This window comes from Onychomys torridus, chromosome X, assembly GCF_903995425.1.
Source record: "Onychomys torridus chromosome X, mOncTor1.1, whole genome shotgun sequence".
NCBI classification, from domain to species: domain Eukaryota; kingdom Metazoa; phylum Chordata; class Mammalia; order Rodentia; family Cricetidae; genus Onychomys; species Onychomys torridus.
In genome coordinates, this window is record NC_050466.1 from 35,194,496 (window position 1) to 35,213,244 (window position 18,749).

The 18,749-nt window shown below is 43.2% G+C and overlaps 1 protein-coding gene across 3 annotated transcripts in view; it reads left to right on the top strand.

Annotated features, from left to right (window-relative positions):
• The first annotated feature begins 8,946 nt into the window (after positions 1-8,946).
• Positions 8,947-18,749, top strand: part of Slc9a6 (solute carrier family 9 member A6) — a 62,759-nt gene continuing 52,956 nt past the window's right edge. The window contains exons 1-2 of one of the 3 annotated variants that reach the window (XM_036174440.1): positions 8,947-8,997; positions 9,142-9,366. In XM_036174440.1, coding sequence (XP_036030333.1) covers positions 9,198-9,366 — 169 coding nt within the window. In that variant the 5' untranslated portion in view covers positions 8,947-8,997; positions 9,142-9,197. Of the gene's footprint in view, positions 8,998-9,017; positions 9,367-18,749 lie in introns of those variants that run through there. The other 2 variants (XM_036174439.1, XM_036174441.1) reach the window with 2 other exon arrangements.

Below are 18,749 nucleotides of genomic sequence, written 5' to 3' on the forward strand. Positions count from 1 at the left end.
GCATTTTCCTAGTCTTCAGAAAAGTGACTCAGTTCTAGAACAACCATTTTGCTTTCTGTTAACTTAAGATACACTTGCGGGGCTGGAGAGATGGCTCAGAGGTTAAGAGCACTGAATGCTCTTCCAGAGGTCCTGAGTTCAATTCCCAGAACCCACATGGTGGCTCACAACCATCTGCAATGAAATCTGGCACCCTCTTCTGTATACATAATAAATAAACCTTAAAGAAAAAAAGATACACTTGCATCTCTCCCCATCTCACTCTCTTTCATGCATTCACCACTCCTTTTAACCTTTTATCAGTGTATCAAATACCAGAAAACTAGCCTAGTTTTATGTTTTCTAGTCATAAATTGTTAAATCAAGTTCATGGGGTTTGTTTTGAAACAGGGCCTTGTTATGATGCCCAAGCTGGCTTTGGACACTTGGACACAAGTAGTCCTTTGGTCTTTTGCACCCCCAGAAACTATAAGACTACAGATATATACCACCATGCCTGTGGAATGGCATTTCAATTTTCTGTAGATTCCAACCTGAGGGGAAATCAAGGTGTTCCTGGTTAGAGAGAAATGGATCATACAAATAAGTAACTAGAATCCACTCAAACACGGTTCTGCGGGTTGGAATTAGTCCCAGAGTACAAGATGCAACTAGTGATAGCCTGAGTGCTTAGAACAAAAATCAAACTGCATAAAACACAGTATTTAAATTTCTAAGTAACTGCAGAAGTACCTGAATTACTCACCCTCCAAAAGCCCTCCATACATGTGCCATGGATTAATGACAGATATTATTGGAGGGGGAGATAATAACATTTATAGAGAAATGTTTCCCAGGTTAACGTGTTGACTAGAGAAAAGTGTCCCAGCATTGGACCTTAGCTTCATGCCAGCCAAGTTCTTAAACATCTTCATATGTTACTTGTGAACATTTCAATCGCTCAAATATTTATTCCCCTTTATCTACCATACTCTGACCTAGTGTGAAAATTCACCTATCCTGCAAATATGTTCCTATGACAAATCAAGTTCCAGGAAAGGTGCAAAGCTACACAGAGAAACCCGGTCTCGAAAAAACAACAGCAACAACAACAAAAGAAGTTTCTTTAAGCAAATTATATTTAGAGTAATATCTCTGAGTAATAAATTTTAGAATTCTTTTGCCTTCTAGGCAAACTAACCTACCCTGTCTGTCTGTTCACCACGCCCTCCTTCCCTTTTTCCCTCTATCCTCCCCACTTTATGGACTTAATCAGTAAAGAAGGAATTGCATAGATCTTTCTCTGGTAAGGAAGCAGATCAATAAAACAACAGAAACTGAATCATTCAGACAGGCAGATCTTCCCCAGATCCATATAGGTTTTACCTAACACATTCATTATGCAAAATGTGCTTGTCCAGGTTCCCTAAAGACTTGTAAGTAATCTGCCAGAAAAGAATTCACACATTTTTTAACAACAACAAAAACCAGGGCAAAGCAGATCCCTTCGACACATTTTACCCTTCAGCCAGGCAGATGTATAGCCCTTACCAGAGCTCATGCCTCTCTACAGGCAGCTCCTGGTGGCCCCAGGCAGCTCCCTAGCTACCAGAACTGGAATCCAGGTCCTTAGTTTGAGGCTTTCCCTAGGAACCTGGCATTTTCAAAACTGATGTTGCATCCTCTTATTTTCTTCTTACACACATAGTGTGTACTTGGAAGAAATTCAGACAAGAAACAAGGAAACACGTATCTCAAATGATCTAAGTAGAGCCTTGGTATTTTGAGAATCCAATCTTAATAAGATTGTATTTACATAATTCATGGCTTTGAGATTTGTTTACTGAATTACTTAAACTATACAATAGTTTTCTAGAGCATGTACTGGGGTGGTGTTTGGACCCTGGATTTTCCTTCTGTACATCTGGGAGATTGAAGGAGTTACTCATCTCTGTGTTTCAGTTCCCTCACCTGTAACTTGAGGATAACCACAGTGCTCATTTATAAGGGTCGTTGTCAGGACTGAGTGTGGTGATGCCTGTAAGTTGTGTAAGTAATCTCACACATTGTAAATACTCAGTAAATGTTGATTATTGTTTTTATTATTTAAAAAACATTTATTTTTACAATTATGTGTATGCGTGTGCATTTCTGTGGGTGGATATGTGCACATGAGCACAGGTGCCTACAGAGGCTAGAAGACCAGTGTCACCCCTTAGAGCTAGAGTTACAGGTGGTTGTGAGCTAGCTGCCTGATGTGGGTGTTGGAAACTGAACTCAGGTTCTCTGGAAGAACAATGTATGCTCTTTAACTACAAAGCCATATCTCCAGGCCTCAATTTTTTTATTGATTGTTATTTTCCTATTACTGTGGATGTAGGATCTTGGGGAAGGGTGGTGCTTGTGTGCCATGTGTGTTATGGCACAGATATGGAGATCAGAGCACAAGTTTGTGGAGTTGGTTCTCTCCTTCCATCTTTATGTGAGTTTTAGGGCCCGAACTCAGATCCTCATGATTATCCAGCAGATGTTTTCTTTACCTACTGAACTATCTCTTTGTTTTTTTCTTTTCTTTTTTTTTTCTTTTTTTCAGAGCTGAGGATCGAACCCAGGGCCTTGTGCTTGCTAGGCAAGCACTCTACCACTGAACTAAATCCCCAACCCCCTGAACCATCTCTTAATCGTCATTATTATTTTAATATGTGTGTGTGTGTGTGCGTGCGCGCATGTGTGTATGAGTACAGATAAGTGCAGGTCAAAGGACAACCCCAGGTGTTGATCCTCACTCTCTACTTTGTTTGATACAGGATCTTCTTGTTTGCTGTTGTGTACCCCAGACTAGTTAGCCCATGAGCTTCCAGATTCTCCATTCTCTGACTCCAGATGTGTGTTATCAAATCTAGCATTATGTGTGTAGTGGGGATCTAAACTCAGATCTTCATGAGTGTGCAGCAAGTGTTTTCCCCCACTGACTGAGCCATCTTCCTACTCCCTGTTATTATTATTTGTTATTGATCCTTCTATTTTTCCAAACTAAAGAGATTCCTTATCCCATTACTCTTTCCTAAAGCGTCAGTTGCTTCTCCCCTTTATTTTATTTTATTTTATTTTTTTGAGACAAGGTCTCACTGTGTGGTTCTGGCTGGCCTAGACCTGCCTGCCTCTGCCTTTTGATTGCTGATCCTTTGTTTGATATTTTAATTCTTGTGACCATTTCTAGATTGATACATCTCCCAGGGCTTTGCTGATGCATCTGCACAGAGTAGCCTAGGTTACTTGTATGAGCTTAATATGAGCATGCACTTCAAAGAGTCTCCCTAATGGCACTGAAAAAAAAAATCTTGCTTTTTTTTTTCCACATTGGGATGATCATATGAGGAAATAAATTATGTGAAAACTTTTGCATGTTTATGCTGAATTCAAATGGGTAGCTGTGACCTCTCTGGGTTCTGTTTTAATATAGGCATTCACTTTAATATTGCCTCAGGACTGAGCTCATGATACTCTCCCTTTCTTGTTGGGAAGTCAGGATCTTATTGTCATTTATCCCTGGCTGGCCTGGACTTGTTGTGTAACCCAGGTTAGCCTCAGACTCTGCCCCAGCCTTCTGTGTGCTGGGATTATAGTCATGTGTCAGCATTCCTGGGTTCCCTCCGGTTTCTTACATCCAGCCTGTCCATAGCCAAGTTCAGCCTTATGATTTTCTATTATTCCTGCTAACAGGTCTATGTTTTCTAATTATGCAGATTCAAAACCGCGGAGTCCTTTTTCCATGCCTTTTTTTTTTCCTTTTTGGCAGTGCTAGGGATCGAATCCAGGGCTTTGCAAATGCTGAGCACGTGCACTGTGCTGCATCCTTAGCCATCTACATTGTAACAGTGTGCCACTTTTATTCCTACCTTACCCAGTAAATTAAGGTCCTATTACATTTTGGCCCTAATTCTGCTTTATTTTTTCCTATCTTTTTGGTAGGAGAGTGTGGTTCTTTGAATGAGAAATGTTCCCCACAGTATTTGAATTCTTGTTCCAAGTTGGTGGTGCTGCTTGGAATGGTTTAGGTGGCGCAGGCTTGGTGGAAAAAAGTATATCATTGGGGCAGGCATTGAGATTATATAGTCCCGCCCTACTTCCAATATGCCCTGTCTGCTTCATGCTTGCATTTGAAGATAAGAGCTCCCGGTCCCCTGCTCCTGCTGCCCTGCCTGCCACTTGCTGTTATACCTCCCCAGCATGGTGGGCTGTTATCCTTCTGGAACTATAAGCCAAAAGAAACTCTCTCTTTTTTTTTTCCTTAAGTTGTGTTCGGCCGTGGTGTTTGTCACAATGGTAGAAATTATGTTGCTCCTACCTCAGCCTTCTGAGCCCTGGAATTACAGGTGTGTGTCACCATGGGAAGCTACTTTTCTAAACTCCTAGTTGGCCTCCAAGTACTCATCTCTTTGCATGTAATTTATTCCCTTTTCTGCTGCCAAACCTAAACTGGGGAGATTTTTGATTGGGGAAATGAATGAGTTAAACATTTCAGTTGCATTATAGCTCTTTCCTTATGCGACTTCTACCAAACTTCCCCACCCTCCCCCCAGGACATGAATTAGTTAACCCACCATTTATCAGGCACTTCCAGTAAACTAAAGATTGTGCTGAGCACGACTAAGCTTATCAGTGCTTTTCAGTTATCGAGTATTTACTGAGTACTTACTATGTACCTGGTATTGCAAAGCCCTCTTTCAGTTTATCCTTGAATTGAGTTTCTGTTTCCATGGAAATTTAACGCCATCTGCAAACATGGGGATTTCCTTTGCACTCATTGAAATTCAAGAGACACTTACTGGTGCATTGATATGATATGTGCTATTGCATATATTTTACATTTTCTTTTGTATGCGTATGTGTACATGCGTGTGTGGGTGTGTGCCATGGTTCATGTGTGGAGGACACAGGACAGTTTGCAGGAGTCAGTTTTTATCCTTCCATCATGGGAGGCAGGCTTACTGGCATATATCTTTATGTTATTTATGTTAGTTAGCCCCAGAGGACTTTGGTTAAATTTTGTGCTAGGTGCTGGTGGTACAGGACAAAGTAATATCTAATTCCTGCCTTGGAGGTGCTTGTGACTTTAGAAAATGAATATGATAATGTATCAGGAAAGCTAGGCTAGAGATTTGCTCAGGGGTTCAGGGCCTTTAAGAAGAGGAGCTCCTAATTCAGTCTGTGGGCATCCTGGAACATTTGGTGACCTTTAATCTGAGTTTTGTCAGCCACTTAGACATTGTTTTTGGAAGGAAGGGCTTGTAGGTCTATTCAAGCAGAAGGAGCACATGGAAAAGCATATAGGAGACACACACACACACACACACACACACACACACACACATATATGAAGCATTCATGGAACTACAGGTGTAATATTTTTGTTTCAGAATATTTTGGGTAAAATATATCAGGGGAGAGCAGACTATAATAGTGAAGAAACAGCCTGGAGCCACAGTGCTCCAAACATTATGTCCCATGTTGAGAGGCCGGAACTAAAGTGGGTAGGGTCACTGGAGGATCTGGAGCAAGGGTGTAACATTAAAAGCAGAGGAGAGCTTCAGAAAGTGCTGGCTCATAGGCATGTGGGGGAATGATTGACAGGGACTAAGGCAGAGACTACACTTTTCCAACAAAGGGTCAGATAACAAACACCTCAGGCTTTGCAGGCCCCAAAGCCTCTTTCAAAGTTACCCAACTCTGCCCCTGTTACAGAAAAACAGCCATAAACAGTTAGCAAACAAATGGCAACACTTTTTCCAATCCTCCATTCCATCATGGACAAGCACTGCAATTTTGATTTCTGGTGATTGTCACAACACAAAATACTCATCTGGGTTTTTTAAATTATTATTTTAAAATGTCAAAATTGTTCTTAGCTTACAGTCATAAAAAGCAGATGGCATGTTTCTTTTGGCCCTCAGGCTGTCCTCTGATCTTTTATAATCCCCACACTAAGGGATGTGATCCCAGAAAAGATAGAAATGCTTGAGAAGTTTATCCTCAAGCAAGAGGACAAACAGGTGCAATAGTTATGGGGAAGATTGAAGGAAGGACTGTATGTCAGAAGATACCTGAACATGTTGAAAGAGTAGCAGGGGACAGAAAAGGAGTCACCGAAGGTGGTGCTGGGGTGGATGATGGTTAGTTAGAGTTGCTTCTGGAAGAGGCAGAAAGGAAGTGATGGGATGAGCGAGATTGAGGAATGTGTTTTCTCTTCCTCCTTCTTTTTTTGGTTTTTTTCAAGACAGGGTTTCTCTGTGTAGTTTTTGGTTCCTATCCTGGATCTTGCTCTGTAGACCAGGCTGGCCTCAAACTCAGAGATCCACCTAAATAAAGGGTGTGCACCACAACTGCCTGGCCTGGTGAGGAATATGTTTTCTTTTTCTTTCTTTTTTTTTTTCAAGACAGGGTCTCTCTGTGTATCTTTGCACCTGTCCTGGAACTCACTTGGTAGACCAGGTTGGCCTTGAACTCACAGAGATCTACCTGGCTCTGCCTCCCGAGTGCTGGGATTAAAGGCGTGCACCACCACTGCCCAGCTGGAATATGTTTTCTAAAGGAAGAGGAAACATCTTTTACGGGAAGCTGAAGGGGAGGAAGGATAGGAAGACATGAATGTGGTATTTAATCAGTTGAAGGGCAGGAACTTCCCAGAATGCTTTGAGTTTCTCAACACAAACAGAAGCAAGGCTAGAACTCTGAATTGTCTATCTGATTACTGAAGTCCCTCAAAGGTGGTGGCAGGGCTGAGAGGAAGATAGAAAGCCTATAAACCAGACTTTCAAGTTGTTTGGATGTGTAGGAGTGACCAGGAAGTGGTTAGATGTTGAAAACAAGGAAAGAGAAGGTCACAGCTTCCCATGAAGGGTGGAGGAGTAAGGGCTTTGAACAATAAGGAGGAAGCAAAGTGTCAGCTCCTTCAGGCTACATGATACATGGTGTGTGTGTGTGCATGCACATGAGCATGTGTGCAAACACATGTTGGCATATAGGACAGTAAGGTTGTGATGAAGTGAACTGCCTCCACTTGAAACAGCTTCAGAGCACTTAAATGGAGAGGACCATGAGAGGAGCCACTGAGGTGGGAGCTGGGACCACGACTGGCACGGGTGGCAGCCAGGAAGAGAAATGGAGCTGGGAATGAGAGGTGGGAACAGTGGGTGTGAGTGAAGCACATGCTGAGGGATGCCTAAGTCCTTGGGTTTGACTGGTGGAGTTAGAGCTGTGTAAATTCCTCCTGGAGCACTGCTATCTAGGGGCAACAGATGGAGAGAGTATTGAGTTGCTGGGGCCCTGGAAACTGTGGTGGTAGTCTGGGGCTGGAAGAGATTTGTTCACAGTGGTCAAGGGAACAAATCAGTGACTTTGATTTTAAGACCTAGACACTCATCAGAAAGTGGTTTTGTGCAGAGGCAAAATGCCTTGGGATGAGCGGCTTTGCTCAAAGGAGGTAAGCACTTTGAGGTGTTCTGGGGCATCCCAGCAAGGTCTGAAGAGTGGGAAGGCCAGGGATGCTCCTGGCCTGGGTTTCGTGCCCATGTAACATGCCCAGCGTGGTATGAACAGGGATGTGCAGCTAGACTGGAGCCAGGGGAAGGAGGCAGGTGGTCATGAAGTTCCTTGTGAGGACACACAGGCCCAGGTACTGATGGGAAGACTGGGCAGTTACTACTGGAAAAATTCCCGGCGACCTGTCACACAGAGCCACCATTCCGGAGTTGTTTTCCTTTCTCTGAAGTTTCACTATCGTCACAGAGCTTAAAGAGTTTGTTAGTGAAGAGGCATTCACGCTGGGGCTGCTTGTCACTGTTGTTGGGGTTATATGGCAGGCCCTGAGATGAAAAGCTTTCAGGATGATACATTTTATATAAAATGGCAGGGCTGGGATTGATAGCAGTACTAATGATGTCATGTGGATACATATTCACAGGGGGAAGAATAAGCTCCTCTACAGCATATGCTCAATATATACTCAACAGGTAGAGGTCTGAAGGGATGGTGACAGGCCAGTGCTTGAGACTTGGAACTTATCCATGTAGAAGTGTAAGTCTAGAGAAAAAGAAGCCTAAATCACCTAAGGAGTGATCCCACAAGTATGGAGACTTTTTTGGAGAGGTTCCCAAACACAGTTCAACTGTGGAGGTGAATTGTGAAAATCTTGCCTTGTGAGGTCCAAAGGAATACACAGAAATTACTCTGGGGGGAGGGTGGGAGATGACAGGTAGGGAGTCAAAGGAGAAAGAATTGGTGGCTTTTGCCTTAAAATAGCAATCCAAAAGAACAACAGGAGAGGGAAACCACCAAAGATTTCTCCCCAAAGGGAGGGAAGTGCTCCTAAGTGAAGGGAAATCTGAGCACACACTTGGTTGACTATTCTTTGCAAGGTTGATGAAGCTATGTATCCATTCCTGACGCGGTAGATGGCATATATCAAGCTTTGACTGATAAAGAAAACCCAATTATACGGATACACACATGATCCTTGCCTTTGTGTGAGTTCTGTTATGAACTCATAATGTTGGTTTTTTTACCCCCAATAATGAAGAATAAGGGGATTTTGATTTAAATTACAGAGCTGGAGATTGCGGCCACTCCCCAGGGGCCAACTTCTTATCCTGTTAAGAGACACTGGGGGACGATATCCAGATGGGTTATGAAGATCGATTTCTGTCCCCTTCCCAGCTGTCAGAATAGAATCAAACTAAAGAGCGCGCAATCTGCATCTGATTACACTGGGCCCATGTTTATTCAGCGGAAAACAGTGGGTTAGATTCGATGTGTTTTCACGCTTGGACAGACCTAGAGCTCAAGGTGTGCCCGTAGGTGGGCAGATGGGCAAAGGAATGGGGACGCGCGGGCGGGAGCTGTGGCGGTCCCTTTAAGAGTGAAGGCCCCGCGGGGCGGTGCCTGCTCCGCCGGCTGGGCTGCAGCCCCGCCCCTTTCCCGTGAGCCCTCAGGGAGTGGTCCGACCGCGGGCGGCTGAGGGTGAGGAGAGGGGCGGGGGTGGGGGGTGGGGGGGGGGAGACATGGCTGTGGCTCGGCGCGGCTGGAGGCTGGCGCCTGTTCGCCGTGGCGTTGGCCGGCCCCGGGCGCGTCCGCTTATAAGGCCCCTCTGGTTGCTCTTCGCAGTGAGCGTCTTTGGCTGGGCCGGAGCTTCGGACGGCTCCGGGGGAACGACGAGAGCCATGGACGAGGAGATCGTGTCCGAGAAGCAGGCGGAGGAGAGCCACAGGCAGGACAGCGCCAACCTGCTTATCTTCATCCTGCTGCTCACCCTCACCATTCTGACGATCTGGCTCTTCAAGCACCGCCGGGCCCGCTTCCTGCACGAAACCGGCCTTGCTATGATTTATGGCAAGTGTCTCGGACCCCTGTCCCCTCTCTGGCACTACCCCTTTCTCTGCCTGCTGGCTGCTTCTCCTCCTGTCCTAGTCCTGCTCGGCCTACATTATGCTCCCCTTCTCATTCCATTCTCCACCTCGCCCTAAACCGTCCCCCGTTTCTCTGCCTCACCCCTCTTTATTTCTGCTACGCCCCCCATTTTTCCTACCTCGCTCTCAGCCTCGCCTCCCCATTTTCTCTGCCTCTCCTCTCTGTTTTTGCCTCTGACCCCACCCCCTTTTTCCCTCTGCACCCCTCTGCCCCTTCTCTGCCTACCAGGCTGGGGACCAGTAAGGGTGGGTGTTGAGGATGGGAAAGGGAGTCGGGTGAGGTGGCTGGGATGGGTCTTGGGGTGGGGGGGGGGGGAAGACATCCTTGCAATCTATGTCTCTGGGGTGTCAGTTTGTTTAAGGGTCGTTGAAGCTGCAGTAGTGGCTGTACTGCCAGCATCTGGCATTCATTTGGAACCGAGTCGACCTTTACTCATTGCCCAGCCTTTGCTATGCCTCCTTTCCAGATGCAAATGATAACCGTACTCCGGTGGAACCCACACAAAAATAAAAAACCCGAAGTAGGCTACAGAAGGCTCAGGACATTTTAAATGTCGTCCTCATTTATTATACTATACTGTAATACCTGATACAGAGACCTAGGGTTGACCCTTAGGATTCAGGCTTAGGAAAGTGAGGATGAGTAAGAGTTAAGGTTCTTCCAGCAGCATGTTACATACCATATGATGAGAACAGTTCAGCCAAATAGTAATTAAGAATCTTCACAGTTAATGCATACGGGTGACTTGCTGTTGGCATGAGGTTACTGACCAACTGCTGTTTAAATGATTTTCGTTTTTGAGTCTCAGTGTGCTTTCTTTTGAGGTTATTTATCTGTGCGTGTGTTGGGGGGGGGCAGACCGTACATACATACATATACAGAGAGAGAGAGAGAGAGAGAGAGAGAGAGAGAGAGAGAGAGAGAGAGAGAGAGAGGAAAATCAAACCGTGGGCTTAGAAGCATTTTGAGCCATGCTCCAGCCTTGTGAGGAGGAAAAGAAGATATTGCTGACGGTCTCCTGTCTGCTTAGGAGGGTAGACAAACAATGTGCAAGACATGTGTGCAGCTTATCTTCATTTGGTACAGCCTTGGATTGTTGAGGTTTGTTTTTAAGACTTGAAGATAGGCATAGGAAGGTTTGGAATTTTTTTTCCATGCAGCTCCCACCCGCTTCCAGTAAATCCAGACTTCTAGAATGTGCACAAATCTCAAGGGTAGCAATAAAAGGTAGTTGTGTGCCGTAAGAAAATGCATGGGCTCAGGCTTGTTTTTCATTTGTAAGGTAATAAATTCTAAGCTGTTTTTCATTTGTAAGGTAATAAATTCTAAGTATGAGGAATATCCCTGTATACTAGGATGTCAAAAAATTTCTTTCTTTCTTTCTTTTTTTGTTTTTTTGAGACAGGGTTTTTCTGTGTAACAGCCCTGGCTGTCCTGGAACTCACTTTGTAGACCAGGTTGGCCTCAAACTCAGAGAGAACTGCCTGCCTCTGCCTCTGCCTCTGGAGTGCTGGGATTAAAGGCTTGTGCCACCACTACCTGGCCAAAAATTGTATTTCATTTGTAGTGCCTCTTAAGGCTAATTGGTCATACAAGTTGTACATTTTATCTAATTTCTCTGTGTTACAATGTGTGTGACTTGTTTACTATTTTCAACAAACATTTACTAATTAGTTTATTATTATATAGTATGTACAGAATCTAAGGATGTGTAGGACCTTTAAGGAGCGTAAAGACAAATCATGAAAAGCATATAATGACATTTGAACTTTGATTAAATGCAAAATGAGTTGTATAGTGTTAAAATAAGGAACTGATCTCAGATAATCTCTTTCCTATTGAGAGAGATGGTTTTATATGATACTTGATGGTACAAGGCTTTAGACCAGGAATTGAAATTTTTTAAATTTAATTTAATTTTACATATCAGCCATGGGTTTCCCTGTCCTACCCCCTCCCGCCCCCGCCTTCCCCCCAGCCTCTCTCCCATTCCCATCTCCTCCAGGGCAAAGACTCCCCTGGGGATTCAGCTCAACCTGGTAGATTCAGTTCAGCAGGTCCAGTCCCCTCCTTCCAGGCTGAGCAAAGTGTTCCCACAAGGGTTAGATAATAAAGATTGTTGATTTTAAGGGTCATGTATATTGCATTTTAATGTTTTTATTCCTCTTTGCAAACTTTAAAAAAATGTAAAACAAACAAAACAAAACAGGGCCCAGAGAGATGAATCAATGGATAAGAGCACTAGCTTCTCTTGCAGAGAACCTGGTTTGGTTCCCAGCCATCTATAACACCAGTTCCAGGGGATCTGATACCCATTTCTGGACTGTGGGCAGCACATACACATGCTGCACCAACATACATGCGGGCAAAGCATGCATACACATAAAGTATCAATAAATATGTTTTAAAATTTAAATCTTATGGTTTTTAAAAATTAAAAACCTCTTCTCAGCTCTTGGAGCATGCAAAAACAGACTGAGGTCTAAAGCTGCAGACCCCACTCGTCTCTTACTCTTGTCTATGTATTGGGACTAAATGCTGAGGAAGAGGGGTTTTTAGCCTAGTACTTGCCTCCTAAAGAAATGCTCAGTAAATGCTAGCTGTGCTGTTACTGTTGCTGTTGCAGCTGCAATCCTCTGAAGCTCAGAAAAGTTTTTAGAAGCCATAAACGGTGCTAAAACAAATTAAATAGGGACTTAGAATGACCTCAAAAATGTTTGTTCTTTGCTATCTGGTGTCATTAACTCATGGCTTGAAGGAGACAAAAAGGATTGTTGATAGATGGCTTTTCCTAAAGTTTCTAATATGAGAATGAATAGAATGTCTTAGTAGTAATATTCTATGAAGGAACAGCAAGGATATCACTTGAAAAATATGAGGTACAAGAATGTTAGTCTGGTAGTCAACCTGGGATTGACTTGGAATTCCATAGCTTGTTCCAATTTCTCCTGAGAAATGGGGGCTATGGAATAATCAGGTTCCCAACTCAAATCCAGCTCCAGACCTAATGGGATTTAGTCACTGTAGTTTGAATGTCTAGCAAACTCAAGTTTTCTAGCCCCAATTACTGCCATTGTATCTTCTTCTGACTCTTGCTCCATCATGGTTATTGTGCTACTGTATATTTCTAAGATGGCTTACTTTGTAGTTTCATTTCTAGAGAATTTCTGTACATCTAAGCTTCAGCCTGAGGGCAATCTAACTGTGATATTGTTTTCACTATGGAACTTCTCTCAGAAAAATGCTGTTTGTTTTTTGATTGACTGATAGAGATGGATCTTGCTATGTAGCCCAGGCTGCTCTTAAACTCATGGCAGCCTTGCCTCTGCCTCCCTAGTGCTAGGATAACAGGCGTGCATCACCATGCCTACATCGTTTATCTTTGTAAGAAGCAATGGTAAAAAGCTTAAACCACAGCTGGGTGTGGTGCTGTACACCCCTGATCACTAAACTCAGGAAACAGGCAAGAGTATAACAAGTTGGAGGCTATCCTGGGCTGTAGAGTGAGAACCTATCTCAAAACAGTAAAACAAAAAGCAGACTTAAGGCTCTATGTGGTCAGTTTCTAGATTGTAATATGGATTAATAATTGCTCTAGTTAGAAACAGATTCTTAGCCAGGTGGTGGTGGCTCACGCACACCTTTAATCCCAGCACTCAGGAGGCAGAGGCAGGTGGATCTCTATGAGTTTCAGGCCAGCCTGGTGTACAGAGTGAGTTCCAGGACAGCCAGATCTACACAGAGAAACACTATCTCAAAAACCAAACCAAACCAAAACAACAACAAAAACCCAGACTCTTATGTAGAGGTGCACAGTGGAGACCAGAGCTCAACATTGGGTGGCTTCCTCAGTCACTGTCCACCTTATTTTTTGAGATGGGTTTCTCAGTGAACCTGGAGTTCAGGGGTTTACCTAGACTAGCTGGCCAGCATACCCCATGAATCTTCCTGTCTCTACCTCTGTAGCATCAGGATTACAGATGCACTCTGCTGTAACCCAGTTTTTACATGGATCCTTGGGATCCAAATTCAGACTCTTATGCTTGCCTGGCAAGCACATTGCCAAGTGAGCCTTTTCCCCAACCCCTGCAAACACAGCATCAATGCACCCACGTGTTTTGTACATTGGGCTAGCTTTCTTAAGAAGCTTAAGAGTGAGTCACTGTTAGTGGAAACTGTTGAGGTAGTTAATTAAGTCTGAAAAGTGATCACTCACAGCAGTGAGCTTACAAATAAGAAGCAAATGACAGAAAAATATTTGTTTTGCCTTAGGGAGTCTTGTTTAGTTAAGTCATAGGATTAACTGTTGCTCTATCAGTAAACATTTGTTAAATGTCTGTGATATGTGGCATATGATAGGAAAGGCAGATCAGTGCCACATTCCCTGTCCCCAAAGTGTGTACAATCTAATGACTTAATAGCTAGTGTTTACTGAGCATTACAATATGCTAGAGTCTGTATTATTCACTTTTAAAGTAGCATCTCATTTAAACCTCATAGCAACTCTGTCATATGGCTACTATTATCTTCCTCATTTTACAGATGAGGAAATTAGGGCTCAGAGAGGTTAAGCTCTTCTTGATATCATATGTTTAGTCAGGATTCAAACAGTCTATCTGGTTTAATAACCCCATTTTCTTAGCTGGTAAATCATAACAAATGTCAGTAAAAGCTTTAACTTTCTTGGCTGTCTTGAACTTCAGTTAGCCATTGCCACAGAATTACAGTGTTCTCTTAAAAGATTTTTTTTATGTATACAAGTGTTTTGTCTTCATGTATGTCTGTGCACACATACATGCATTGCCCTCAGAGGCTAAAGATAGTATCAGATCTCCTGGAGTTGGAGTTACAGATGATTGTGAGCTGCCGTGTAGGTTCTAGGAATCGAACCTGGGTCCTCTACCTGAGAAGCCAATGCTCTTAAACTACTGAGCCACCTCTCTAGCCTTCTCTAACAGTGTTTTGGAAACAAGTTATTAATGTTTTTATTAATGCATGCACAGTTTTGCTAGGAGGCCCTGGGCATTGAACACAGGACTTTACTCATGCTAGATAACCATCCTGTCATTGAACTGTATTTCCAAGGTCCTCTTTTTACTTTTACCTTTGAGATAGGGTCTCACTGAATAGCCCTGACTAGCCTCCAACTTGCTGTAATTCTTCCTCTGTCTCTTGAGTGCTGGGCTTCCAGGACAAACACTTCTTTCGAAACTTTCCTATTATTGATGAGTGTGTATGTTCGTATTATGTGTTTGTGAGTGCAGGCACACATATGGCACAGTGCACGTTGGAGGTAAGAGGATAGCCTCGTGGAGTCAGTTTTCCAGTGGTTGGACTCCGGTCAGTAGGCTTGGGTGGCAAGCGCTTTCTTAGCAGTTGAACCATCTTGCTGTCTGTCCTTAGCCCCTTCTTGAGGTGTAGAGATACTTAGCAATTTTAGTTACACTTAATTCTTAGTGGCACTGCTTCCATATTTTTGAGCACCAAGGTTCTCAGGTGACTGGGCTGGAATTCCTGAGAAAGCCTTGTTGCGTTATGTAGAGAAGCAGACAGTAGTGGGCCGGGTGGCGCTGAGTTCCTTAAACCTGGCATTGCTTTCAGCGTAAGTGATCATGAATGTATGGGAGGGGTAGACTTCTGTTTTGTGAAAATATCTCTCGTCACCTGTTATTAATTTAAATTTTGTGATATCAATATATTGTGTGCCTCCATATGTGTAGGATGCTAGATGTTTCTGCTTTATCTCCTAGACAAAGCACTCTTTTGTGACTGTCCTCTTCACTAGGGATTGTTTCAAATCCATGATTAGGATTTGACCTTTTACACAACTTGAATTTAGTTGATCTGTCAGCTTTTTTTTTTTTCAGAGAAATTCCAGTTTTCCATCTGCTGTAATGAAAGGATCTGTCTTGTTTCCAACACAAGTAATTGTTCTCCATGCTGTTGTTTTATTTTCCAAGGTGTGTGTTTTAAGTCTGCCCAAGTGCTGGGCCTTGATGGGGCACCTGATGTTTCAATATGGGTTCAGACATTCAGGGGAACCAGTGGACACTCTTCCTTGCATTGGAAAGAAATTATGCTTCTGTTTTTAATATGTATAGTAGCTAAACGGTGATTTTTTTACATGTAAATACAAAAGGATAACTTTCACTGAACCCCTCGTTTCTAAGTCTTTTAGGCTACCAGAGAACAAAGCTGTTTCTGTTAACTACACAGAGGGATTCTATGGATGCAGCCTTTCTTCCCTCCAAGGTTATGTCTGTCAAGGATTGCTGATAAGCAGTCATGATAGTCTTCCTCCTCTCCCTGCCCTGTCCCTGTCCCCTCTCCCTCACTCTCCCCTCTTATTCTGTTGCTCTGCCCCTTTCATCTTATGGAGGTTAGTCTGGACTGAGATTCTTCTGCCTTACAGGTAAGCTCCACCACACCCAGTTGTTTTTGTACAACTGCTTTTGTTTGTTTGTTTGTTTGTTTGATTAATGTGGTGCTGGGGTTTAAACTCAGAGCTTTGCACTTGATACTGCTCTTGCACCGACATACAACCTACCAATCCAGAAGGTACAGGGGGTTTTAAAGTGACTCTTCATTTCAGATCAGAACATTGGCCAAAATATTTTTTTCAAATTGATATTTGCTGTTGAGCAGTTCATCCTTGCTGCTTACTTTAACAAGCACATGTAGTGCTTGTGAGTTAATTGTCATCTCTTCTCCCTCCCTGTTCCCTACCAGCTACTGTCTTTACATCCCTGTTTCTTTTTTGTTTTTACTTAATTTTTTCACGCAATATATTTTGATCATATTTCCCTTTCCCTAACTCCTCCAAGATCTTCCCCACCTCCCTTCTCACTCAACTTCATGTTCCCGCCCACTCAGAATAAGAACAAAGGAAAAATCAAAACAAATACGCAAAAACCCAGTAAGATAAAAAAAAAAATGAACCCCCACCCTAATGAAACATGGAGTCTGTTTTGTGTTGGTTAACTACTCCTGGACATGGGGCCTGCCCTGGAGTGTGATTGATCTACCCGGTGACACTCCATTGGAGAAAACTGATTTTTCCTTTGCAAGCAGAGATCAATTGCAAATAGCTTCTTGGTTGGGGTGAGACTTTGTGTCCACTTCCCCTTCCCAATGCTGGGATTTGGTCTGGTTTGAACCTGTGCAGGACTTGTGCATGCTGTGACAGTCTCTGTGAGTTCATATGAGTATCAGTTAATTGTATATACAAGATGCTGTTCGCGCCCGTCGGTGGTAGCACACGCCTGTAATCCTAGCACTCGGGAGGCAGAGGCAGGTGGATGGATCTCTGTCAGTTTGAGGCCAGCCTGGTCTACAGAGCTAGTCCAGGACAGGTTCCAAAGCTACAGAGAAACCCTGTCTCGAAAAAACCAAAACCAAACCAAACCAAACCAAAACAAAAAAACCAAGATGCTGTTTGCTTGGAGTCATCTGCCACCTCCAGCTCTTACAGTCTTTCTGCCTCCTCTTCTGCACAGCTCCCTGAGCCATGAGGGAGAGGTTTGATAGAGACATCCCATTTAAGGCTCAGTGCCCCAAAGTCTCTTACTCTCTTGGCTTTGTCCAGCTGTGAGTCTCAGTGTTAATGCCCATCTGATGCCAGAGGAAACACTCTGAAGGGGTTAAGTGATAACAGTGATCCTCTATACATCCCCCTGATTCTGTTTCATTTCTTCTTATTCTGGTCAGGCTTCTCCCCAACTAAAACTGCCCTTAACAAGGCAACCCATACCTTCCTTCTTGCTAAACCCAGAAGAGATTTCTCACTCTTTACTTACTTAACATTATTGTACCATTTGATAGTTTTCATTATTTCCTCACACACAAAAAAGAATATTTCTGCTTCTTCCTGAATTCTTAGCCACCACTTATTTCTTCCTATTCCTTTGGTTTTTTTTCCTCCTTAGAGTCGTTATCAGTTCCTCAGTTCCTATTGGACCTTCAGTGTTAGTTGTTAATGGATCAGACCCAGGACCCATATCTGTAGTCCTCTTCCCATTGTTCTTGCTCTCACATCATCGTCTCATGTATGTACCTAAACTTTACTAACTGTGACCATAAGTAGAGATTCTCTACTTGTGCTCTAGGCCCCACATACTCAGTGTGCATTCTCCACAGGCAGATGGAACTCGGCATGTTTGAAACTAAACTGAGGGGGCTGAAGAGATGGCCTAGCAGTTAATAGCACTTGCTCCTCTTCAAGAGGACCTTAGTTCCCAACACCATGTCAGGCATCTCACAACTGCTGATACTACAGCTCCAGGGCCTCTGGCCCCGTGGACAGCTGTGCTTATGTGACAGACAGATGCACACATATAAATGAAAATATTTTAAAAACTAACTTGACTTTCACCCCTATAAATCCATTCTCTCTGTGTGTTCCCACTTCATTGAATGGCCTTGTTTTCCATCTGGATGTTCAGGCCAGTATAACCACCTCATTGTCAAGTCCATTAAGGCTCCTCTAGTCTTTCATCTCGTTCTTCCTAGTCTATTCTTCTTAGCCACCAAAGCTTTCTAAAATATGCTATCTTCTAACCACCCCCACTTCTGGCATTGCTGTCTTAGATGAAGTCCAAAGCTCTTACTGTTTAATGATTTGCAGCATTCACCTAGCCTGCCATTTCGACCCTCTCAAGTCTAGACCAACCTTTTAAAACAGAACACTAATGTCAAGCTCACTCTCAGGACTCTTGAGTGATTTCTTTTTACTTTGGGGCAATGACATCCAAACCCCCTTCTTCAACACACCTTTTGTGTGATTCAGTTCCTGCAGATCTTGTGGACTTCACCTCTTGTCGGATCCTAAAGCAGCGACACTGAAATACCTTGTGATTCCCCTTATCATCCATGTTCTGTTAGTCCTTGAGTAGATATATATTCTATTATATCTCTACCTGGTAATGATTTTTAGTTACTTAGGTGACATCACTGTAAAATCCTCTAATGTTCCACTCCCTTAGACTTGGTTAAATATCTCTTTTCTGTATTTAGACCATCTTGTATATGTGTATATGTGTTACATTACAATTGTTAAAATTGTTAATTGGTTTTTTTTTTGTTTGTTTTTGTTTTTGTTTTTTTTTGTTTTTGCTAACTTAATTGAAAACTTTTTGAAAGTGACAGTATTTTCCTCCGTGAACACTGGGGATGAATCTAGCATAAGTTGGCAATTTACATCTTAAATGAATGAGGGGTCAGTCAAAATAAAAGGCCATGGGAAGGTAAAGTGTAGTTAGCACTGTGACTCTTGGCCTTAAGGAAAGTTCCAGAAGTATAGGTTCAGT